The 26,722-nt window shown below is 43.6% G+C and overlaps 1 protein-coding gene across 4 annotated transcripts; it reads right to left on the bottom strand.

Moving 5' to 3' along the window:
* Positions 1–15: 15 nt before the first annotated feature.
* il34 (interleukin 34) lies at positions 16–26,722 on the bottom strand. 4 transcript variants are annotated; one of them, XM_028809251.2, is made up of 6 exons: positions 26,349–26,722; positions 5,660–5,731; positions 5,409–5,512; positions 2,833–2,913; positions 2,560–2,730; positions 16–2,474 (listed from the first exon to the last, which is right to left on the bottom strand). In XM_028809251.2, the coding sequence occupies exons 2-6, from the start codon at positions 5,691–5,693 to the stop codon at positions 2,292–2,294; spliced, it is 573 nt and encodes a 190-aa protein (XP_028665084.1). In that variant the 5' UTR covers positions 5,694–5,731; positions 26,349–26,722; the 3' UTR covers positions 16–2,291. The 4 variants fall into 4 exon arrangements, with proteins under 4 accessions (XP_028665084.1, XP_051787458.1, XP_028665083.1 ...); XM_051931498.1 differs by lacking the exon at positions 26,349–26,722 and adding an exon at positions 26,071–26,212 and having other exon boundaries at positions 5,660–5,723; XM_028809250.2 differs by lacking the exon at positions 26,349–26,722 and adding an exon at positions 26,080–26,212.

Here is a 26,722-nt window from a genome sequence, read left to right as displayed (position 1 = left end):
TGGATGACACTCGTGGATAGACACTGGTTGGTTTATTGTATCTAAACAATATTACTTTAATGTTACAAAATGTTTTCCCACACAACGGTAGTTGAAAACCCCACAACCACTGGACTCCAGCCATGCTGGAACAACACAACTGCTAACCCACTGAAACGGGGGACTTTTGAATTGTGGCCCTCTGTAATCTTCCACCCTTCGAACTTCTGTGCAATCTGACAGCACCAGGAGAAGACAACAGCCAGGGCATTGAGAAGATGTCAGCTAACAGACAGACAGACAAGGGACGCTTCCGCAACAACAGCCATTTTGCCAAATTTTAATGGAGTTTTTCCTGACAAAATTAGTATGTGGATTGTAGGTGGAATGATTTGTTCAAGCTAAATATAAAAGTATGCTGCAGATGTTCTATCAGACAGTTGTGGCGAGCACCCTCTTCTACGCAGTGGTGTGCTGGGGAGGCAGCATTAAGAAGAAGGATGCCTCACGCCTGGACAAACTGATGAGGAAGGCAGGCTCTATTGTTGGCATAGAGCTGGACGGTTTGACATCCGTAGCAGAGCAACGGGCACTCAGCAGGCTCCTATCAATTATGGAGAATCCACTACATCCATTAAACAGTGTCATCTCCAGACAGAGGAGCAGTTTCAGCGACAGACTGCTGTCACTGTCCTGCTCCACTGACAGACTGAGAAGATCATTCCTCCCCCAAACTATGCGACTCTTCAATTCCACCAGAGGGGGTAAACGTTGAACATTATTCAAGTTATTGTCTGTTTTTTACCTGCATTTTTTATTACTCTTTAATTTAATATTTTTTGCTGCTGGAGTATGTGAATTTCCCCCTGGGATTAATAAAGTATCTATCTATCTATCGATCTATCTACTGCAGGGTGTATATGGCACTGTGGAGAAAAAATGTGTTCCACTACAGTACACAGTCAAGAAGGTGTACACGGTAGTGTAGAGTCAAGAAGATGTGGTGTACAGTAATATAGAAGCAAGGGGAGATTTGTACAGTGGTATCCAGTCAAAGAGGCATTCTGTTCTGTAGTGTTAGTAAACCGCTGAACACTGATGTCACATTGCACAGTGATGGCAACACATAGTGGAGAGAGAGGGTAATGTGGAGCACATTTGGGTGAAGGTCACAGATAAGAGCACAGGTGACATGTAGCACACTAATAGCAGTGCACAGCAGAGTGATGAATGCTGCTTACTAATGGCAGAACAGGAATGGCAGTGCAGAGTGAAGTAAAAACGGCACACAGGAGTGCACAATAGTATGTAGTCAGCATATGATGAGAGGAAAGAGGTGTGCCACACAGAGATGCAGGTGGAGCTACTAAACTGGAGTGTAGGCAACATAGAGAACAGTGAAGTAAGTGCACAGTGTGGTGCAGGCACTGTGCTGTACAGCAATGCCAGACTATAATATGGCCAAAGTGGTGGTGGTGCAATGTGGAGTGAAAACAGAACTGTACAATAGTATGTAGTTAGCATACTGTGAGGCAAAGGTGGTGTGCCACATAGTGATGGCAAGTGGAGGCAGGACACAGTAGAATAAGCAACATGTAACACACAGTGCAGTGAAGGCAGTGACGTACAGCAATGACAGAACAGAATATGGTAGTGGCAGTTGAAAGTAAAAGGTGGACACTGGTGAAGGTGACTTGTAGCACAACAGAAGCCCTACATTGCAGCATGAAGTCAGGAAACTGTGTTGCACAATATTGGCACAGAACAAGCAGGTCTAGCAGAGAGGGTATAGTACAGTAGTGGCAGCTCACAACAACTAAGTGTAGGCAGCACACTGGGTGACACACAGCAGCTACCTTACTAGCACTAAGCAGTTAGTAGTTGCCATGTGCCGTCGATATTAGGTGGTAGTGACACCGAGAAATGGACTAAAACATGGCACACAGAAGACAGGTGTTGGGTGAATAACTGCATTACAGATAAGTAGGTCACGTGCAACATAAAACAAAGGGCAGTTGACATGTAGCACCAAAGAATAGTAAAGATTTGGCAGCATGCAGGAGTGTGGGTGATATGTAGCACGTGATAGGGGCACACAGGAGTGCATGGAGTGTGTAGTACTGTGATGGCAGCATATGTGAGTGCTGGTGATATGTAGCACAGTGATGGTGGCAAATGGAAATGGTGGCACAGTGGCTCTGATTGAAGATAACATGCAATAGATTGGATGAGGCACCCCAAAGTGGGTTACAAGTAATGTTTCCACCAGGTCAGCACTCAACAGGCACCACCACAGAACCTAAGGTACTTTATTAGGCACTTAAGTCTGTGCTTTGCTTTCGTTTTCTCTTTCGGTTGATACATGGGAAGAGCTTCTCCATGACCCTGAGGCAGTTATCCAGGAGTGCTTTAGGTGTCACCTTTTTCCAGGCTGCAGGATATGGGTCCATCACATTTGTATAAATCTGATAAATCTTTTCAGGCCATTCATCTTCCTGGAAGAGAGGAGGGGAATGACGGTGGTCAGCGAGTTCAGTACATGCCCTGCTCTCCACTAGCCAGGAGGCACAGCCGCCTCACCTTGGGCTGAGGGAAGAGCTGCTCAATGAGACCCAGGAGGTGTTCAAGCTGCTGGACGTATGACCGGGATGGATGCTTCTGAGGCAGCACCTGCAGGATCTTCTTGAGGACCTCTTTGTTGATGTAGAGCCAGAGCTCCTGGAGGGAAGCCTCTGTGACACCTTTGTGAATCTGCAGTGAAGAGAGTGAGACTGGCATGAGACGTGGATGGTGCCACATTGATGGAATTGTTAAGACTGCTGGGGAAGTGCAGTCATCTTCAAGAACACTTACCAGCAATCTTGTCACATTGGTCACCCGGAAGACTTCCTCATAATGCACAGGAACCGTGTATGAAATCGGGAAGTTATGCTTCTGTTTTAAGATATAATATACACATGTTATACTCAAAAGACAACTTCCTGGTGAAATGTAACTAGGGTAATCTCTGGGTATATAATGACAGAGACAAACAGAGCAAGAATAATAGAGGGAGAGCCTGCTGTTGAGTAAGAGGTTCCACCATGGATAGTAGCCACAAATTGGGCTGAGAGAGAACTCATTTGTTACAGAAGCACAGAAGTCAAGTCAAGTTGGGGAGCATGCACTGGTACAGTGCGTTGCCGCACCCACTACACGTCGAAACAGCTTGGAATCCCAGTTGGCAACCCCCCAGGCAGACATGCGGTCCAGTCCTACCCTCCGGAAATGACCCTCTATCTGCCACAGCCAGGTGTTACGTGGGCAACCCCTTGGCCTGGTCCAGCCACTTGGGTCCCCAACAATGAGGATCTTATCAGCCGGATCACCCTCGGGGAAACGCGCCACATGGCCGTAGTGCCGTAACTGACGCTCTCTCACAATGTAGGTAATGTGCCTCATTCGGGACTCCATGAGCAACCACTCATTTGACACAAAGTCAAACCAATGGTACCCAAGGATTTTCCAGAGAGACACAGTACCAAAGGAGTCCAGTCTTCATCTCCGGTCACTGGATAGCATCCATGTCTCACAACCATATAGTAAGACAGGAAGCACCAGGACTGTAAAGACTTGGACCTTCGTCCTTTTGCATAGATATCGGGAGCACCACACACCCCTTTCCAGCGACCTCATGACCCCCCCCCATGCTCTCCCAATCCGTCTACTGACTTCACAGGAAGAGTCACCAGAGACGTGAATGTCACTGCCAAGGTAAGTAAACCTCTCAACAAGGTCAACACTCTCTCCGCAAACAGACACACTGCTGATGGCTGTGCCCAAGAGGTCATTAAAGGCCTGGATCTTGGTTTTTATCCAGGACACTCGCAAGACCAGACACTCAGACTCCTCACTCAGTCTCTCGAGCGCCCCGATCAGAACCTCCATTGACTCCGCGAAGATCACAGCATCTTCAGCAAAGTTAAGATCCGTGAATCTTTCTTCACCAACAGATGCTCCACAGCCGCTGGACCCAATGACCCTACCCAACACCCAGTCCATACAAGCATTGAACAGAGTAGGAGCAAGAACACACCCCTGACGAACCCCAGAATCAACTGGGAAAAATGCAGATGTCCTGCCTCCACTCTGCACAGTGGACAGGCCAGCCATGATATCCAGCAACCTCGAGGGGATCCCATGAACACTCAGGATGTCCCACAGGACAGCTCGATCAACTGAGTCAAACACTTTGCGAAAATCGACAAAGGCTGCAAAGAAACTCTGCCGATATTCGCGTTTGTGCTCTATGAGAACCCTCAGTGCCAGGATGCGGTCGATGGTAGACCTCTTAGGCGTAAATCCAGACTGTTCCAGTCGCTGGTAGGTGAGCAAGTGATCACGGATCCTATTGAGAACGACCCTAGCAAGGACCTTACCCGGCACTGAGAGCAGTATTATCCCCCTGTAGTTGCTGCAATCCAGGTGATCCCCCTTCCCTTTTCAGATAGGGACAACAAGTCCCGTTTTCCAGTCAATTGGGATGATGTCTCCCAAATGGAAGCAAAGACTGCTAGCAATGCCTGGAGGACAGCCTTACCACCAGCCTGGAGAAGTTCACCCTGGATACCACAGATCCCTGCAGCCTTTCCCCCCCTCAGCTGGTTCACCACCTGTGCAATCTCAGTGAGATTGGTTGGTTCACAGCTGATTGGAGGATCAGCCTCAAGAACCGTGGACCCAGAGATATCCAACATCCTAGCCGGAGGATCAGCTTTGAACAACTGCTCAAAGTAGCCAGCCCAGGGGGTCACAACTGCAGTGTCATCCGTAAGGACTGTTCCATCAGCTGCCCTGACTGCGACTCTCCAAGCAACAGATTCAGGTGTGCGTAATGCTTCGATTCCTCTGTAAACAGGACGTGGGTCGCTAGACCAGACATGGTGTGTCACTTGCTCACAGATTCCTCTAACAAATGCCTCTTTATCTGCCCTCAGAGCCCTCGCAGCCATCCTTCTCAGTTCCCGGTACAGATCAGAGTTGCCATTGAGCCGTGCGCTGTGACTCCTCTCGATGATATCCAGGCTGCCCTGCGAGATGAAACACCTCCTTCTGGGAACACGGTAACACTGTAATGGTGTTCTGTGTGAAGCACAGAAGGCTATTATTCTATAATCAGAAGGCCTCAATGTATGTGACAATGACATCCCATACAATGTTAATTCAAGATGGTGCCCTCTACAAGATTTGACTGCAGTGACCTCAAGTTGATGTCCAGTGAGTGAATTATATGGTGAACCTTGATGTAGAAATACTGCCCTCCCTAAAACGAGTTCTAGCATGAAGAATCTTGTGCTCACCTGAGACATGGCCCAGCGTGCTGAATGGTTAAGGTGAATCAGGTCCGCCCATGGCCATTCTTGATATCTCAGAAGGTAGTGCACACTTACCAGATATTGCAGTCTGTGTGAGAAGTTCAGGTGTGCTTCCAGTGGATGGAGGGCACTGCAAAACTTGGGAGCAGTGGACAGTCCAAGTGAGATCTGAAGGACAGCTGAGGAGAAACAAGCCAAATGTTCCTGGCTTTCTAACTAGCAAGTAAAATGACATTAGAATTCCTCCCATGTCTCCTCCCCCTGACTTGGGGATGGAGGAATTGTGGCATGATGGCTTTGAAACACAGACATGAAGGGCCACTCACCGGTCACCAGAAGAAGAGACCAGGAGGCATCCATGACAGCAAAGTTGAGACAGAGGAAAGCTTGCTATCCAACTGCAAGAAAGTACAAGAAGCCTTTAGGGCTGACAATCAGTTCAAAGTGAACAATACCTCAAAGCAGATGTCATAAACAGTTTGACACAACCTCGGCTAAGGTCAGGAAGCCAAGTGGTTAAGTGACAGAGGACAGGAATTAATGAAGCACACTCAAGGACACACAGCAGGTTAAAAAATATAGACAAAGCATAACATTCAGGTGAATTAGTACACTTAGCACTTTAATAATTTTTTACTTTTTTAGTTTTGAAATACTTTTGTAACAATGAGTTATATTCAACAATAAGAGAGTAATTACATGTATTAGTATAGTTAAGGTGCAAAATTATGGGGGATCCCAGGAGTGTCTGCATCTTTACAAACAACATCTAACATAAATCTAAATACACAATTTGGTATAAATACCACCAAGAACAGAATGCATTTCAACACACCCTTGATACAATCACAGCGGCAGGCATACACAGAGTTCCCTGCACACACCCATGTACATGTATACCCACAAAAGACCCACTATACAAAACACAATGTTTAATGTGCAAAACTCTGCACCTCTACAAACCGCATTGTAATGAAGCACAGCTGCACACACACACACTGCAAACATACTGTAACTATACTAACACGTAATGTCTGAAAAGTCACAATTGTATGCTAACATATTGCCATACGCACAAGCCTGGGTGTTACTTTATCGGTTTGGGTCCAGTTTCTCATGGAGGGTAAAATAGTGAAACACCATCCGTAACATGGCTTCTGTTTTCCTTAGAATGGACATGAAACTCCCAGAAGATAAGTGATCTTACTTCCGGCGAAAGTGCTGTAAGCCCTGACCCTTCTGGTCTGCCCAAAACTGTACCACTGGAAGTCATCGTTCTTTACTGGAACTGCTTAAGAAGAGAATGGAGCTCTGACTCTAAGACATATTCTACAAACGCTCTATGGAATAAAGACTAATTGTTCATTATTTATCTTTTTTTTTCTCAATCCAGGACATTAAATGGGGTGTCTAGATGTAGTCCAGACTAAAGAAATTAAATATTTCCCAGCCAATCCTAGTTCAGTTTTACAAAACCTTAATTGAAGGTGAAATAAAATAATTGGTTGTGCTCTTCCATCTGTGGCAGACCTGTGTACATCTCGTGTCATTAACCATGTCAAGCGGATCACCACGGACTCATCTCACCCAACTTATTCCAGAAACTCCTCTCTGGTAAACACTTCAGGTCAATTAAAACTAAAACTAACAGACACCTCAGCCATGGCCCTCTCAAACCAGTAACTAAGCCTGTCTTCTCGGCTAGACAAACACAATGCAGAAATGATTACATACACACACATTACATACACTCGCTATACAAATACAGCATCCTTTGATTAATTTTTGTAGTGTTTTTCTAGTTACTCAAAGCTCTTTGCATAGACAGTGCAGAACCACTACAGCCACCACCAATGTGCAGAATCCACCTGGACGACGTGACAGCAGCCATTCTTGCGCCAGTACACTCACCACACATTAGCCATTAGATGGCGAAGGTGTGAGAGATAGTTAGCTCAATTAGAGACAGGGAATGGTTAAGGAGCCAGAATGGAAATTTAATCAGGAGATCAGGAAACATACTACTCTTTTGAAAAGATGCCCAGAGAGAGTCAGGACTTTGATTTTACGCCTAAACTGTAACATGGCGTTAATTTGTACAGCACAATGTCCTACTCACTGCACTTGGGCATTGGGATCCACATTCAGACCACAGGGTAAGCGCCCCCTGCTGGCCTCACCAACACTTCTTCCAGCAGCAACTCAAGTTTTTCTTAGATGGTCTCCCATCCTAGAAGCACATATAAAAAATCAAGCACAAACAAGCAGTGTCCAGTGAAAACACAATGGTATACAAGTACAAACTCCACATCTATTTACTGCATACGGGGCTCTACTGCAGTAAACCCTAACTGCCCAGAAGCCTCACAATACAGAAATAAACAACATGAACCCAGAAGCCACTCACTCAAGGCAACACCAGGATCACTAAGGTGACTAAAAGTCCAGCAACTTAACATACAGTAACTGCCTGACAATTCTAAAACTGATATATTAATACAAATACTTCCCATCTGCTATCACCATTGGATGAGTAGTAACTTTATCAAACTAATAAGGAAAAAACAGAAATCTAAGTGTATTAGAAATAAACTTGAACCCTTAGTATTAAAAGGCTGGGGAGCTGTCAAAAAAGGCCTGTTTAAGCCCATTGAGACATTCCTTGTGTGATTTTGGACTATACCAGAAATATCAATTATTGTTATATTAAAAGTCTGGACTCTGGCCTAAACTTTAAATTTCACAGTAACTAGATTACTAAAACTGCATTTTTTTCACTTAGGGAACATTGTAAATGTCACAGCACTTGTCAGTCAGTCAGTCAGTATCCAACCCGCTATATCCTAACACAGGGTCATGGGGGTCTGCTGGAGCCAATCCCAGCCAACACAGGGTGCAAGGCAGGAAACAAACCCCGTGCAGGGCGCCAGCCCACCACAGGGCACATGCACAGACACACCCCCACACCAAGTGCACACTAGGGACAATTTTGGACCACCAATGCACCTAACCTGCATGTCTTTGGACTGTGGGAGGAAACCGGAATAGCCGGAGGAAACCCACGCAGACACAGGGAGAACATGCAAACCCAACGGAGGGAGGACCCGGGAAGCGACCAATGCGCCACTGTGCCGTCCCAGAGCACTTGTAACATTGCAAAACACTGGGAAATTAATTCACACTTTTGTTTTCAGTCAACTAGATTACTGTAATGCACTCCTAACAGGACTACCTAAGAAAGACATCAATTGGTAGCAGTTAGTGCAGAATGCAGCAGCAAGAATCTTAACTAGGAAAAGAAAATTTGAACAAATCTCTTCAGTTTTAGTACCATTTACTCTAAACACCTGTGTCCCTTAAAAGAGACTTTAAAATACTACTAATGGTGTGTAAAGCTTAAAATAATCTTTGCTCCTTCGTATACTTTGGAGTGCCAGTCCCCCTACACTCCAGGTCCTAACCGTTCGATCTGCTAATAGCAGTCTGCTTATTATTCCAATAGCTAAGCATAAAAGAAATGGTGAGGCGGCCTTTTGCGGTTATGTACCTTAAATCTGGAATACTTTACCAATAGAGATTCACAGGCAAACACTGTGGAAGATTTAAAAAAAAAAAACTCATAAAAACACACTTTTTTAATTTGGATTTGTGTAGGTGCATTTTATCTGTACTCATAAAACACAACACATGCAGAGAATTATCATATTATTCATGGACTTGCAATCATTATATGACTCTCCATTTATCTGCTTTCTTTTCTGTTTTTTATTTTTTTCTGTGGAGTTGTTTTTTTCTGTGCAGTTTTGCCCCCCTACCACCTGATCAAAGCACAGTGCAGCCACCAATGATGCTTCAAATAAAGGTGGGTGCCCCAGCTGTCCATGCGATCTACTGTGTGGGATCCTCTGAGACAAAGCCTGGAAACAATGAGGAATGACTTAAGAACATTTATGTTATAGCAGAATGCCTAGTTGGAGCTGGGTAGTCTTTTGGGCTTGAAACCCCTGCAGATGTCTTGTAAAGCACTGAGCTACAGGTATATCGATGTATGAAAATATGCTATAGAAATAAACTAGGGGGCTCCGCCCCCTGCTCGCTTCGCTCGCCAACCCCTGGCGCTGGGGCATGACAAAGAGTGAGATGTATGAATGAGATATAGAATAGTGTGCAGGTGTGGATGATGCATATAGAAAGCAAACAATAAATTGTTTGGCACAGAGTAATGGTTTATTGGAATATTTCTTTGTACACAACATTAGTAGTAAAGATGGTGTCCTGTCCTTGAATGAGTCTTCCTTGGCATGGAGCATTTATAACTTTAACGTCAGATGAACGTCGAACACGTGAGAAGGCAACATAAAGTTGTCCATGTCTAAAAACGGGTTCAGAGAGGTAGATGCCAACCTTGTTGATGGTTTGTCCTTGTGATTTGTTGATGGTCATGGCAAATGCAGGTTTAATGGGGAACTGTCGGTGTTTCAATGTAAAAGGTAATTCTAGCTCAGAACTCGTAAGGTCAATTCTAGGAATGAGAACAGTATTGTTAGCATGTGATCCTGTAAGAACTGTTGCTTGAATAACATTGTGTGTCATGGTGTTGACGACTAAACGTATGCCATTGCATAAACCCTGTTTAGTGTTAAGGTTTCTTAATAGCATGAGTATTGTTCCGTTTTTAAGGCTAAGATTGTGTTGTGGTAATCCGGCTGGGTTAATAGTGTTCAAATATTCTAAGGGGAAATTCAGATGTTCATTGTCGTCATCAGAGTCAACTTTGTCAGAGCTTAGATCACATTAATATTTTTTGGACATAATATAGTGCGTTGTGTTAAAAGGGGTATGGAAGGTTCATTCGTTGATAGATTGCGTCATGTGGATCTAGGATGTAGATTTGTGCATATTTGTGTTGTTGATTTGTTTCAGGGTGCACTGTTCCAATGCAATGCAATATTTGTCCACATATGCAAAAGCAGTATGGGCCATTGCCTTTTGGTGGCCTGATATTTACTCCGGTAGATGCAAAAGCAAATGAACTATTGTAGGATCTAATGCAGTTCATAAAGTTTTTACTTTCAGGTACATCGTTAGTTAGAAGCTTCTGTAGATATTCAGGATATGAATGTAAAGGAGGCAGTCTAATCTGCCCCTTTTGACAACAACGTGTAAATTCATTACTTGTATTGCCAGTTGCTTCTTCAGGGAAGTTAAGTGAATGACAATGATTGCAGATGACATTCATTAATCCCAATGAATTTTCCTCAATAGTGGACTCATTATTGAAGGCGTTGTCAGCCAAGTGGCGCAAGCGTTTAGCAGGTGTCTGGCGTTGATGTCCGCCACGGGCAGGTTTTGCTTGTGGCGTTTGAGAGGCGCGTTGTTGCATGTCCAGTATTTGGGACGCGCTATTTTGGAGGTGTAATCGATTCGTCTGTGCTGTGCGAAAAGTCCGTTTCAGTCTACGTCGTGCATTGTTTGTATCGAGCCTTGTCCGTTTTTGTATGTCGGTCAGTTGAGCTTTATGTTTTTGGAGCCTTGCTTGCTTGTTTTCCGGCAGTTCACATGCGCGTTGTAGACGTCTGTGTTCATTTATGCTGTCTCTTCGCTCCCGTTTTTGTATGTCTGAGACGCGAGGTCTTTCGGTTTGAACTCGTGCCTGTTTCGATGCAGCACTTTGAGACGCGCGCTGTATGCGTCTACGTTCATTGTGTCTGTCCATTTGGGCACGTCTCTGTAACGGGGTTAGTTGAGCTTTGCGTTTTTGGAGCCGAGACATTTTTTCTCCCGGAGTTTCAGAAGCGCGTTGTATGCGCCGCCGTGTATTTTGTTTTTTCATGTGGGTTCGTGTGTTTGGTCCCGTTATCCGAGCCGTATCGTTTTGTACCCGTGAGCGTGTATTCATGACTTGTTTGTTCTTCAGCGTAAGAAATATGGATAAGTAATAAGGAGGATCGCACTCACTGTTAATATGGAGCCTTTTCTGCAGTTGAACAGTTAATAGTGCTTTATTGTAAGGAGATCCACCTATGCTGCATAGTGTGAAGGTGTTGAGATGACGTATGTTTAATACGGACGGTTCCTTTAGAAATGGGGCTTTGGGTGTCACTTCTTATTGATGTTAGTGTGTTTGTGGGTCTGATTCGTCGTTGTTGTGAACGTTTCGTGTGCCATGTCCGTAGTCTGTTCCGTTTCATCTCTAATGGGCTCGGTGTGGCAGTCACGGCTTCTTTTTTTTGGTGTGGTAGGAGCTTGTTGAATCCTACTCTTTGTGTGCGTCCCGTTTCGTGTGCAATGGGATTCGTGCGGCGCTGTGTGCTTTGCCGGCGTCTGAGGAGGTGGGGGGGGGGATGTTGCTTGGAGGGGGTGGTGGGATTGGTGGGGCGCGAGCGTCTTCTTTCTTTTTGTGTGCCAGGGGCTTGTTGAATCCTCCTCTTTGTGTGTGTCCCGTCCGTTGCTTGTGGGGGGGGGGGGGTTGGGGTGGGGTTGCGGGTTCGTTTTTTTTGTGTGCCAGGGGCTTGTTGAATCGTCCTCTTTGTGTGTGTCCCGTCTTGGAGGTGGGTGTGGGATTTGTGGGGCGCGAGCGGCTTCTTTTTTTTTGTGTGCTAGTTTCGTGTGCAATGGGTTTCGTGCGGCGCTGTGTGCATCGCCTGCGTTTGACTCCTTTTTTCTGTGCTGACTCCTTTTTTCTGTGGTCGCGGCGCCTCATTTCTTTGACTCCTTTTTTCTGTGCTCACTCCTTTTTTCTGTGGTCACGGCCGCCTCTCGCGGCGCCTGCGCAGTACATCTTTTTGCGGCTACGGCCCATGGCCGGATGTCCCTGCGTCCATCCGGTTTACCATTCTCGGTTAGTAATGTGGATAATAATGTGGATGTTGTTGATATTGTTGTTGTTGTTATGACATTATAAACTGAAAAAAAAGACATTCCAAGAAGGTAAAACTACTTACCGTTTTGATGCTTGCACCATAAAGTCCCTAAATGAACTATTTATAGGCTGGGTGCCAACTTCACCCCATCCCAAGGTGTTCACTTTGAGCCATCTGAAAGCTTGCTATGGAATAATCAAGTTCAGTTTGGAAGATATATGGCTCATGTGGTAAACACCGTCTGTCCAATATGATGATGTACTTTCCCTACAATAATGGGGTGTTTTAATGGGATTTGAACAAATTAAAGATGTGATGCTTACTCCAATTACTCCAACAGCACAGACCCCTAGCCTTAAACTTTGGATCAACTGGTTCATAGAAATATGTTGTCAGAAGTTAAGACACTCATCCAGGGAACACACACATCTACGCTTAACTCATACTGAGCCGGCTAAAAGTTACCAAGCAAAATAATAAAAAAGGAAAGTCAATTCAAAATGATCATCAGATAAACCATAGGATTACTCTCCAATACCACTGTGCTCCACCAGAGGGCAATGAATCCCTACATGCTGGCTACTCCTTCCTTAATTACCACAATCTCAAGAAAAAAACCCCAAAGACATGTAAACATGCAGTCATAATAAATAAACAATTGACCTACAAACAGCAGACTCTTTGTCCATCAAATCCACATTTTCCAATTTGTTATTCTTTTCTTTTCTTTGGTCCCTAGCTGGCATTTGGTCTGGACCTGGTCCTAAGCCCGTACACTGCTGTGGGTGCCAATGGTTGTCGGATTTCATTTTGCAGGCGTTTCCATGCAAGGCAATCCATGGCAGCTGTTCTAGCCTCGTCGAGGCTGAGTCGACGGTTTCTGATATCGTCTTCGACCTGCTTGAGCCATGTTTTCTTTGGTGCTGTTCTTTGGATTTTCCACTGGGTGGGTCGATCGCACCAGAGGAGTTTGTGTGGTAACCGGCTGCCTTCCATTCTGCAGACGTGACCAAACCACTGTAGTCGTCGTTGTTGAATTTGCTCCTCGATTGTTGGCTGCTGATCACCCCAGCGACGTATTTCCTCATTTCGTATTCGGTCTCAGAGTGAAATTCGTAGGATTTGTCGCAGGCATCGCATTTGGAAGACCTCGAGTTTGTTGAGGTCTTGCTTGAGCAGTGTCCACGTCTCGGATCCATAGAGAAGAATTGGCAAAATCAGAGTTTTGAAGAGTCGAATTTTGGTCTTGTTGGAGATGTTGGTTTGCTTCCACAGGCACCACTTTAGGGAAGCAAATGCCGTGGTTGCTTGACCAATTCGACTGTGGACCTCTACTGTGGACGCCACTTTCTTCTCCTGGACCAGCGACCCAAGGTATTTGAATTTTTGGACCTGCTCGATCTGCACACCATCGAGTTGCACATTTGTCTGCGATCCGTCTGTTGTCAGCACTTTCGTCTTGTCTATGTTTATTTTCAATCCATATGGCTGGGCGATGTTGGCGATGTTGCAGAGAACGTCCGTGGCCTCCGCGTCGTCGCTGGCCAGGATGCCACTATCGTCTGCGAACATGAGATCAGTCAGGAAGCCATCCTCACCATACTGGAGTCCTTGTCTGCCTTCGAAGACCTTTCTCATGATGGCATCGACTACGACGTTAAAAAGCAGTGGAGAAACAACATCTCCCTGGCGGACTCCAGTTCGGATGGTAAACTCATCGGATAATTCATTACGGATGCGTACTTGGCTGGAGGACCCAGCGTAGCTTTCCTGGAGGAGTTTGATGACTTTCTGAGGCACAAGTTCGGTCTCCAGTGCTTTCCACAGTGCTGGCCAGTGGACGCAGTCAAAGGCAGATCGAAAGTCAATGAAGACAATGACTGCTCTTTTCCCGCATCGGATTCTTTCCTCCATCAGTTGACGGAGGGTGAAGATCTGGTCACTGCAGCCGCGGTTTGGCCTGAATCCGGCTTGCTCCTCCCAACTGGTCTGTTCGCGGTGCTGCTGCAGCCTTAATTGTATGATCTTCATGAAGACATTTCCGACAATGGAGAGCAAGCTGATGCCTCAATAGTTCTTGCAATCTCGATTGTCGCCTTTTTTGTGAATTGGCACGATGGTGGCCTTCTTCCATGATTGTGGTATTAATTCAGTACGCCAGATGGTTCAGATGAGCAGGAGCAATCGGTGGAGTAATGGGTCCCCACCAGCCTTGATCGCTTCGGCCGTGACTTGGTTCTGTCCTGATGCCCTGCCATTTTTCAGTGTTTGAACGGCGGCCCGGACCTCTTCCATAGTTGGCTCAGCATCAGACATTTGGACCTCTGGCGGGTCGATACTTGGTGGTTCCAAAGGTGCGCCTTGTGGTGGGGTGTGATTGTGGAGCTCCTCAAAGAATTGTTTCCATCGTTGAAGGCGCTCTGTTGGTGATCGAACGAAGGTTCCATCGGCATTTTGGATGTTGTCATTTGTTGACTTGGCTTTTCCACTCAGTCGTCGAAGAGTTCGGTAGAGCGTGTGGTACTCGTATTTGGAGGCTGCCTGTTCCAGGTCGGCCGCCACTTGGTTCCAGTAGGCCTCTCGCTCTTTTTTCATCTGGCGACGGATTTCTCTGTTGAGCTGCCGATATCGTTCAAAATTGGACAGTTTGACTAGCTTTCGTTCGTTTACCATATCCAAGCATTCATAAGATATCCATGGCTGTGTTCGATGGCGAGTTTGTGGACACATTTCTTTGGCGCAGTCCATAATGGTGTTCGAAATTTGTCTTTCTTCGACGTTGACATCCTCTGATTGTGCCAATGCTCCAAAGCGATTGAATAACTGGAGTTGGAATTTGGCCTTTCGGACAGGGTCTAGGAGACTTTTCCACTCCAGCTTGATTGGAGGACGTGATTTGCATTTGGCCCGTTGCAGTCGAAGTTTGAGCTTGGCCCGTACAAGGTAATGGTCCAATCCACAGTCTGGACTGCGCATTGCCCAGACGTCCTTGAGCGACGATCGAAAGCGGGAGTTGACCAAAATGTAGTCCAAAACTGCAGAATCCTTGCCAGCTGGGTTTCGCCATGTGAGTTGATGTTTCAGATTTGTTATAATTTGAACAACTTGAAGATATGATGGTTACTCCAATAACACACCCACTTGGCTTTACATTTTTGATCTACAGGTCTGTATAAAGTGCATTTTTGATCTACAGGTCTGTATAAAGTATGTTGCCAGAAAACAAGGTTCCAGTCCAGGGCATATAGGGCATACCTAGGGCATACCTTTGGCCCAGACACCAAAACTGCACGCAGTACTCCAGGGGAAGCCCCACCAGTGCATTACAAGGCTTAAACAAGATCATTTATGTATATTAAAATAGCAGCAGCCCCAGCACTGACCCCTTTAGGACACCATTTTTAACAGCACCTACTTTTGATAGGGTTCTTCACACCATATCCTCTGCTTCCTGTGTTTTATCCAATTTTGTACCCAGCTGCACACAATGCTTGAACTACCACTTCTTTCATTTTGTTGGTGACCTCTTATGTGGGACCTCATCAAAAATCATGATAAATAATATCAAATGCATCACTCTGACCATATCCTCTTATTGCTTCCTCATAGGGGGCATGTAGCAAACTTTCTCGTGTTGCCCCCGTTAATCTGCCCTACCAGACATAGACCAATTGCTACACTACACAGTTCACTGCACTTATCCAGGGGTGGTAAAAGTATAAACCCTCTGCCCCGAAGATGTCCAAATTTATAGTTGTTACCTTCAATGCTGAAGTTATGCTTGCCAACAAAGCACAACTCCTTAAATCACTCAATGCTGACGTTATATGCCTGCAGGAGACCCATAAGACCTCTGCACCTCCCACAATACCAGGAATGGACCTTGTCATCTTTCATCCAAGCTCAGTTCACGGAAGTGCGATATATGTCCAGGTCAAATCCACCATCCTGGCAAGCACAGATTTTACAAATGAAGGGATTGAGAAAATGGCTGTGGAAATGGAACACATGAACATCATCTTGGTGTACAAGCCACCTCCAATCCCATTTAATTGGCCTCAAGCAGTCCAGCTTGAACCAAATGCTCACCTCATAATAGGTGACCTTAATTGTCACAGTACCATCTAGGGATACAGTCAAACCAATAAAAATGGTGAAGCTGTTGAAGAACGGGCAGTAGCTAATAACCTCATAATTCTCTACAACGCTGAAGACAAGCCATCCTTCAAAAGTGCTCACTGGAAACAACGGAAACTGGAAACCACACCTGGTTTTTGCCTCATCAAGACACTACACTAAACTTCAAAAAGTCCACCACAAATGCCATACCTAAATCCCAACACAGGCCCATCCTAATTGACATCAAGCCCATAATAAGATCTAGAGAGACACAATCAAAACCAAGGTTTAACTTTCAGAAAGACAACTGGGAGAAATTTACAGCAGACCTGGAAGCTAACATATTAAATATCAGAAGTGTCCCACAGTGTTATGCAGAGTTCCATCCTAAGGGGCTATAGGAAAGAGTATAGGCCTAGGCCTCAGCGAAGAAAGCAAGGCTCTTTACTGAGATTACATCCAAGCCTATAATGAGGACCCCTTTGCGGAAAATACAATAGAGCTCGGGGAAACCCTAATGACATTGTTAAGTGGGGAAAGGAAAGATCGGTGGAAGGAAGTCATAATGAGTATCGATATGACTAGTAGTAAGTAACAAAAAGGCCTAGGCTACAATTAGCAAACTAAACTCTGATAAGAAACCTCCCAAACATACGGTAGCTGTAACACCTAATGAGGTGGCACACCAGTTGTTACTTAAGTAAGGAAAAAGGTTATCTCAAGAAAATGAAAAGAGACATGGATCGAGTCATGAACACCAGTGACAGCCAATTTGATCCATTTGTCATAGAAGAACTGAATGACGCTTTAAAACAACTGAAGCCAGGTAAAGCTGCTGGATTAGACGAGATTACAACAGAGATCATACAGCACTTTGGTAATAAAACTAAGGAGTGGCTTCTCTTGTTGCTTAACATCTGTGCCGTATCATATCGCATCTCGAAGAGCTGGAGAAGAGCAAAAGTTGTGGCACTACTGAAACCTGAAACAAACCCACAAGACTGAAAAAGTTACTGCCCAATTTCACTATTATGCATCTTATATAAGGTATATGAAAGGATGATACTGGCACGCATATACCCAACCATCGAGGATCAAATGTCACCAGACCAAGCAGGCTATCGCCCTGGTCGATCTTGTTGCGGCTAAGTCTTGAACCTAAGTCAATACATTGAAGATGGGATTGAGCAGAAACTAATTACAGGGGCAGTGATTGTAGACCTCTCTGCTGTCCATGATACAGTGAACCACAGAGGACTTCTTCTGAAATTTGCTAGAACCATACAAAACATTCCATTGGTTCATGTAATCAAGTCACTACTTGTCAACAGAAGGTTCTATGTAGAAATCAATGGTAAAAAGAGTTGTCGGAGGAATCAGAAAAACTGACTTCCTCAAGGTTCAGTGCTGGCTCCCATTCTGCTCAGTATCTACACCAACGACCAGCTGGTTTTCACCAATATTAGAGATGATCTTTGCTTAGCCTCCCAGTCTGTTTCCTTCCAAGATATCCAAAAGAGACTTACCAATGCCCTCAGCATCCTCTCAGAGTATTACATTAAATGGTTCCTTAATGCAACCCAGAGAAGACACAGGTCTGTACCTTCCATATTAACAACAGACAAGCAAACACAACTCTAGAGATCAGATGGAACAACAAAGTATTGAAGAACACCAAACATCCTGTTTACTTGGGCATCACCCTGGACAGGACACTCTCTTTTAAAGAACATATTCTTAAACTCAGAAAGAAGATATCCAGCAGGTATAATCTCCTTAGCAAACTAGCAAACATATCCTGGGGAGCAGACCCTAAGACCCTGCGATCAACGGCCATGGCACTCTGTTATTTAACTGCAGAGTATTTCGCACCAGTGTGGGCTAGGTCAACCCATGCCAACAAGGTTGACCCTGAGCTAAATATACTGCATGTCGAATCATCACCGGCACATTGTGAACAACGTGCCTTACTGCTTTATACAGACTGCCCGGGATCACACTCCCCATATGCGAACAAGAAACCAGTTCAAGAGTACAAAGGTTCAAGCCACTAAGTAAAGTAAATCACTGACTACCTTCTCTTTGGAGCTTCGCCACAGTGGAACCTCTCAATCCAAAGCAGTCCACAACACTTTGGCTCAAGAGGTGGTAAAAGACTGACTATAGCCCTCCCAATGAAGCTCTACTTACACCTCAACAGCATCTACCCAGTGGAACATCCCTCTCCAGGAAAGACTGGGTCGCGCTTAACTGAGCTAGGTCAAAGGTAGGCAAAACATGGGACAACCTATTTAGATGGGGCCTCACAACAAGCGCTGTTGTCCCTGTGGTAAGCCCACACAAACAATGGACCACATTCTCTGTGAATGTTCCTGAGGCCCTACATGATCTGATGAAGATGCTAATGATGCCACTCTTACTTGGATACGGTAGTGGCGTGATAAGATACGATGATGATTGCTTTCTCATAGAAGTCTAGCAAAATGACACCTTTTATTGGCTAACTTAGAAGATTACAATAAGCAAGCTTTGAGGCAACTAAGGACCCTTCTTCAGGCAGTGTGTAATTTGTAATTGTAATTGATTACAAACTGCATGAAGATGGGGGTTGAGCTGCATCGAAAGCTGGCATATTGCAATCTTTTTAGTTGGCCAATAAAAGGTGCCATTTTAGATAGATAGATAGATAGATAAATACTTTATTAATCCCAATGGGAAATTCACATTTTGCTTGACTTCTCATTACATCCATAATGGCTAACACAGTACAACACCCTAGTATCACAGAAGTCTAAAAGTTTTTGTTCTTGTGCTCTGCCATTTGTAAAGTTAACCCAGTAAATGTTTGGGTAATCACTGTGCACTATGCAAGATCAAACCTCTGATGTGATGCCAGTCCTTTACCAGACACACTGGTGTACACGCATTCATGTGCTCACACCAGGCCAATTTTGAGTCACAAATTAACATAAATGAGAAATAAATACATCAGCTAAGGTCTGTTGGACTAACTCTGTACATACTACAGAACTAAATATTGTGAGCATTGGGCTGCACTTTCACGTTTCAGAACTGATCCAATTACAGAAAAAAAACACCTTCAGACAGAGAAATGTTTCACAAATGAGGAGCAGCTGCAGATTGCCACAAGGCTCATATATATATGTATATATATATGTGTGTGTGGGTGAGGATAGGTCTGTGATGGACTGGTTCCCTACCTTGGACCTGGGGCTACAGGGGTAGGCATCTGAACTAGATAAGCTGGTTAGAAAATGGGCAGTGGATAATAAGGTTAAAAAGCAGGGATAAGAGAAGCACACAATGCAGGAGGTGAACACTTGTAGGAGGTCGAAGTATTTCAAGTTCAAGGCTGTGGTTATACAAGAAGATAGGTGGCTGTTCTTCTGTTCATAACCAATGGGGAAATATTGCATCAACATTTAACAAGATTGGTAAAATATTTCTGGAGACTGTATCCTTACCTGATTGGTGGACTTTGAAACAAAATGATTCCTACCCTACCCAAATATTCCATTATAAAATCGGGCAGGTACTATGTAAACCAAAGCTCTCCAAAGGGATGAACAGGCCATTACTACTGGTTGTGCCTGCAAAGCAAGGCTTTCTTCTCAACTTGAGAAAAACAAGAATAAACATGGGAGATCCCACTATGACACTGAGCTGTACAATTCAAAATAAATGAAAATAAACAAATAAAATCCAAATATATAATTTTTCTAATGTTTTACTCTCTTCATTTTGTTTTTTTTTTTTTTCTCCCAAAGGCATTAGGGGTTGGATTTTTCTGCTTGAATAAGGCTGTGATTTTCAAACAACATAATTGACGATTGTGACACACAAGCCTTTTGGTACACATATTCACCAACATCCCTGAGGAAAACAGATTAAGCAAATAAAATCCATCAAAACAATTAGCCTTCAGATTCAGAGCTGCAGGAGTCAGAACTGAGGCATCAAAGAAACAAATGCAAGGTAGTCTGATGCATCTGGATGGAATGCCAGCTCATCACTGCCCCATCACACTTAGAATGAAACACATGCCACGATGTGACTGCAGACATTAGAAAAAAATTCTCAAATCTGCTTGACTTATTCAGGATCGCATACCAGCAGCATGATCTCCAAGGTAGGAACCAACCCTGGACAGGACAGCAGTGCATCACAGACAATTTTGTGCAGACAGCCATGCTTCTACACCCATTTGTCATTTCTTGGGAATTTAGGTGGAAAGTGCCCACAGTAAAGTCCCAGAGACATAATGAGAATGTGCAAACCCCATACATATGGCAACTGGGTAAGTGAGGCAGTAACACAAGCCACTAAAACCCCGAATAGCATGAGAGGATAGAGGTGCAATGAAAAACAGGTAATAATAGTTTAAGTGTATTATGAAAGACTGTAATCTGCAAAAACAAGCTGGACAGGAAAAAGCATGAAAAAAAAAACAAGTGTAATGAGGTGTGAAGTCCAAAATGCAAAGTAATGGTAAAAATGCAAAATGGAGCCAAAAATGTCTGAAAGAGAAGAATAACAAAGTAAAATCAATAACAAAGTAAAATCACCTAAGGGCTGGCAGTCACTTCAGCACCTAAGTACAACAGAATAGCCAAGAACTTTAGTCAGGCCCTCTTAATTATATGCCTTGCCGCTCCCCTCATGTGACTTCACCAGGGAGGGGCTAGGGGTGGGGTCAACAGCCAATCCTGCCAGTCACAATGCACACTTAAATGCAAACATGCATGACTGGTTACCTTGGGTCAGTTTGCAAAGCTCTAATCATCATGGCAGCTTGCTATTAGGTTGTGAGTGAAAGCAAGATAAGATAATTTAAGCTAGTCAAAATATTTACTTTTTAAACCTGATCTGTAAGGAGTCACAGCCTAAACTGAAATACATGTGTAAGGCATGATCCTGTACTGGATGGAATATTAGTTCATCACATAATGTGGTAACATCCATCCATCCATTTTCTGAGATAGACATTATTATTATATACTGTAATATCAGGCCTTCCTGTAAGAAATTCTCACACACACACATACTGAATAACATAAACAAGACCAGTGTAATCTGTACAAGTTTACTTTGAACACTTACTGCTCTTTGATGGGTACTTCACGTCACGATCTGTCTGAAGTTTAGCTAATTGTTAATTTTTTGTACATTTTCAATATAATTAACATTATTTTACCACCCTGGTTTTGTTATGGTTCAAGTGCATAATTATAGTGAAAAGATTGTGAGGCACCCTAAAGGTTCCACAAGCTAGGCCACCCCTTCCCAGCCTGTCTAGAATTGTCAGAAGTAGTCTGATGTACCAACTCTACAAGCAGGCGTTGGCCTAATAAGATCCAAAATGAGGATCTGCCCTTAAAACTTTCAAACAATCTCTTTAAACTGTATAGAATACACATAAACGTCATTTTAGGCAAATGAACCATTAAAATCATTGTCAGGGAAGCTACAAAGTAACTTTTATAAAGACAATTATCCATCCATCCATCCATTTTCCAACCCGCTGAATCCAAACACAGGGTCACGGGGGTCTGCCGGAGCCAATCCCAGCCAACACAGGGCACAAGGCAGGAACCAATCCTGGGCAGGGTGCCAACCCACCGCAGGACACACACAAACACACTCACACACCAAGCACACACTAGGGCCAATTTAGAATCGCCAATCCACCTAAAAAGACAATTATTTATAGAGATAACAAACAAACATAAAAATGGCTAAAAGACCAAAAAGGCAGAGATGAGTCATCTAAAAAGGCAGTCCTGGGTGAGCATGGCCCATTATGCATTGCAAATTAGCAAAATCATCCAAGAACCAGAAAATCCAATATTTACAATTATGCACTCAATAGAACTTCAACGAACTAGTAAAGGATCCGTGCTCAGCTTCAGGAGATTAAGCCTGGGGGTGGTAGCCCCACCTCTTGGGACTCCACAAAGTACAATGAACATAGCTGAACAATTTATTACACATAGTAGTAAATAATACAAAACTTTAAATGAACAAACCCTAGCTGTAATATAACAAGTTGTCATTACATGACTCATATTAACTTTGTGATTTTGATTCAAGTTTTTGTCTCATCCTTTTGATCTGGTTCAAGGCTTCTGTGTCATGTCTCCCTGCTCTATCTGACTGCATCTTTGGGTTTTTGAAGTAACCTCCTGGTTTAATTGCTCTCATAATCATCCTCAGACACCATGAGGTCTGTAACAGTCGCGTTACATGTGATGTCATATTTCCCAATGTATTTAATTGTTTTGTATCTTCCAAATAAAAGAAGGTGACCAGGAGAAGAAATATCCAAAAATGCCAGTTCAATACTGAGAATCAGTCCCATCTTTCAAATATAAACACTAATCTAAGAATCAAAGTGAAAGCTGTAAAAAGGATCTAAAACACTAGATGAGAACACAAAAAGCAACAAACAGATTTTTTTTAAACTATTCACAAACTCGGATGACCATTGCTGTGAAACATCAGCTCCATGCACCTCTAAGAGTTGTTTCATAGCATAACATTTGCTTATTAAAAAAAAAAGATGGCATCTCTAATAAAAAAACTGATGCCAAAATTAGATTCTATGACCACAAAAACCTGTATTTAGGTAAATAATGGCATAAACAGAGCTCCAACGGATAAGTAATACATTTAAAATGAACACAGGAAGGTGGCTCATGTTCCGCGGGTATCTTAACTTTTGAAACAACAAATTACCTTGCGATTCTTTTTCTCGTTAGGAAATTAAAACTTAGAATTTGTGCTTACAAGCTTCTGGCTTTGAAATTTTGAGATTGCTTACATCTTTGGTCACTAGCACTTCTGATTTTTAACCCAGGTCAGTTTATCCGACTCTCCTTTTGGTGTTGCACCAAGGAACCTCTTCTGTCCTTATCCTTAAATATTGTTGACCTATACACATTCCATTTTCTTCATCTGCCACTACACATTGCAGCCATCGGCTGCTGAAAGATCTGTGGTGATCACCTTCCCATGAGAGCCACACAGCTCAGTAATTTCACCGTACTGAGACTGGCTCATCTTCAGAATTCACATTAGAACAGTCTTTATTTGTTAGTGATGTCCAGAACAGGAATATGATTGGTGCCTTTCATGTCAAGAAGCCTGTTTGCCCTCATCAGTACTATCAGCTATGGGTGGTTGGGATTACATTCACAGTCATCAACTAACTCAGAACGCCAATTTTGAGTTACATTCTAAGATACATGACTGTGGTAAATGCTTTTAATTTTTACATGAAACCTAACACAAATGCTAGACATAAAAAAAAATGATGGTGAGGCAGGGAGAACAGCAACAATAGGCAATGAGTTGCAATTTTCTGTAGACGATGAAGAAGAAGAAGCCTTTATTCCATAAATATGAGTAGGTAAGTCAAGTTTTGAATGTGGCCAGACTGAAAGTTCAGCCATCTCAGAAGTGTTGCTGGCCACCACAAGGTCTGGTCATACCCCTTAAAATTTTTAACACATGTGGCAATAGAGAAGGCATCACTTTACAAAGTTACTGTATTTCTCTCCCTCTCTAAGCATCAAAGATCCTTCCCTACATTCATTCCTCCCCAAGTGATCCAGGATGAGCACCAAGGCTTAAGGAGAGAGTCTGCCCTATGTAATATGATGCCCTCTTCACTGCAGTTGCAATCAAGCATCCTGCTTGCTCAGTTGAGCAAGCGCCATTCGATTTATCGCAGGTGGAGAAGTGGCCAATGCTGATTCAGAAGCCTTGGGCTTGTTTCCAGCTCCTCTTGTGAGGATCCAAAACCAGTAGGAATGGAACACTGAGCGATTCATTGCTGATGTTGGTTAACTGTTACTTCCTACAGTCTGGCAGTCTCCCTTCAGAGGACTGGTGGCCATTCTCTAACAACTGGTCATTTTTGAATGAATGAACCCCTTACTAAATGGGGAAAGGCTGCACACCTCACCTTGCATTTACCCCACTTATGATACAATAAGTAGGATGCCCACACACTGTGAATGTCACTGCTTCATGTTGCAGTTGCTAGGCTGTCACTTTAGTGACTGCAATATGACTCACATGCAAAGAGAAGGTAGCCTGAATTATATGATGTTGGAAAGAACTTTTTTGACTATATTTATAAAAACAGAGAGGTCATACATTTACTTGTACTTTTGATAATTAAGTACATGTAATATTAGAAACTTTAAAACTTCTCATCGTGTAGCTTTCTGAAAAGTAGAGATATCTTTCTGTAAAGTGACTCGAGCATAGCCATTGGGTAATTTACACAACACTGGTTAGGACCAATCATCGCAAACTAACTGAGCCTTCAGAGTGTTCTACGTTTGTCATTAAAAATTGAATTTGCAGAGTAGCCCAGGCTTTTAATTTACAAATCGATGAGTTAGGATCTGGGCCAATGATTACAAACTGAACATTTATTCAAGTCTACACAACATCCAGCAAGAATCACCTGTAACCCAAAGACAAGCAAATGGCACCACACAATGCTATGGAAAAAGCAGAAAATATGTTAGTAAACATTACACTTGCTCAAGCCTGTGCAAAAATTAGAAACAAAGAAAAAAAAAAAGGAAGTTATTTAAAGGTTTCCTTTCAGCATCATGCAGGAATGCAGGCTGACCACCTGAAAAACCTGAAGCCACTTGCTTAGCCTTGTCTTGTGATATGATATGTTAAGGATGTTTATTGAAGGTCTGAAAGCTTATGGCACAGCAATGACAAACCAGAAAGGCTGGCGTGCTGAGGATTTATCATAACAATTGAGCAGTTCTGCCATGGGTTATTGCGCATTTGCAAATTGAAATTTCATCATGTTTACACAGGCATTCATAACACTATGCCACTTTTTCGCCTGGAATTTCTGACCAAAGGGCAGCATTTTAGATTAACCAAATATGCTGCCAAATAGCTGACAGCCTATAGTGTGTTAAAACTGCTCATTAGTGCAAAAAAGTAAGGTGCAATACAGGAGTCAACGTTTATGAAAAAATTGTGTATCTTCAGTTATAATTATTGCAATTAACTTGACAGCAAGGGAAACATATGCCTATTAGAATGTGCTACTTTAGTGTTTTTTAATGAATGAATCTTACACGATACAAAGGAATATCCAACTTTTATACGTTTTAATGCTGCAAAAGTACTTGGTGCAGCACAGATCAACTGACATGACTATTAATTTACATAATGGTAATTCGGAACTCATCATTGATGGTATGTCATGCTGTTAACGGGAATCAGCAGTCGGATGGAATAAAAACAAGCCGTTAGCGTGAATGGACAAAAATAATAGGTGATTTCAGACCTACGTATACTCTTGCCATACCGCTTTTTGAACAAAAACAGTAATGATCTGGCATAGACCCTGCAGGGCGGAGGCCCTACTAAATACCAGCAGCCCCACCGAAATTCAGATGTGAACACCCGAGAAGGCCCAGCTGGTCAGATGCGTTTCTACGAGGACTTTGCAGCACACTCACGTGGCTCGCCGCTATGCACTTTACTTGGCTGCGCGATTTTCTTCCACCTGTTTCAAGTTGCCACGCACTTCGGTCACTTTCTCAAAACGCCGATAGCTGAGCGATGCTTTCCCATTCGACCCCACTCCTCCCACAATTTCCGATTAAACAATCTCGAGCATAAACCCGGCAGCTAATTAGAAGCGCACGTCCATCAATTGACAGTACTCGTTTTCTTTTCCCCGACACCCCACTCACCGTGCGGCTACCCGAGCCTCTCGCTTTTTCTCGATCTCTGCTCAGGAGTTTCACTTTCGAGAGACGGCGAGTGCGCACACGAAAGCCTGGCTAGATTTGGGGGAGTAGATAGCTGCGCATAATGCCGAGTCTTAAGGTGCAGCTGCAGCGATCGGGCTAAATGCACAGTAGTCGTCGAGTTTGGTGTCTAGATGTCTTAGTGAACGGTATTCGCTCATATACTACGAACCACCCTGAAATAAAAGTGTGGTAAGCGTCAGTGTACTTACCGTCGGACATGCCGGGACGATGTTTTGCGCTTCTGTCTTGTTATTTAAATTCCATCATAAAAAATCATATTGAAACATGCCCAATCCAAGCAATCTTGACAGTAATCCTACAGGGCGAAAACATCGGGGTGTCGAGTAACAAGTAAGAAAGCCGACATCCCCTTGAGAGTTGTTTCAGCATCGTTACTGTGAATCTTTTAAAAGTTCCAGTCATCATCAATGACTCAGTGTTTCACACAGCCAAGAGTCATTGCTCATCTCTGTCCAAATTGTGGAAATATGAAAAAAATGCAACTGAATTTTCCCATTTACGCAGCTTTTATGAAAATCCTCATAATATTCCAGAGCGACTTCAAATAGGTGTGGCCTGAATG

This window comes from Erpetoichthys calabaricus, chromosome 9 (assembly GCF_900747795.2).
Source record: "Erpetoichthys calabaricus chromosome 9, fErpCal1.3, whole genome shotgun sequence".
NCBI lineage: Eukaryota > Metazoa > Chordata > Cladistia > Polypteriformes > Polypteridae > Erpetoichthys > Erpetoichthys calabaricus.
The sequence above is the reverse complement of the archived record's forward strand: the minus strand, read 5'-3'. Positions and strand labels throughout refer to the sequence as shown.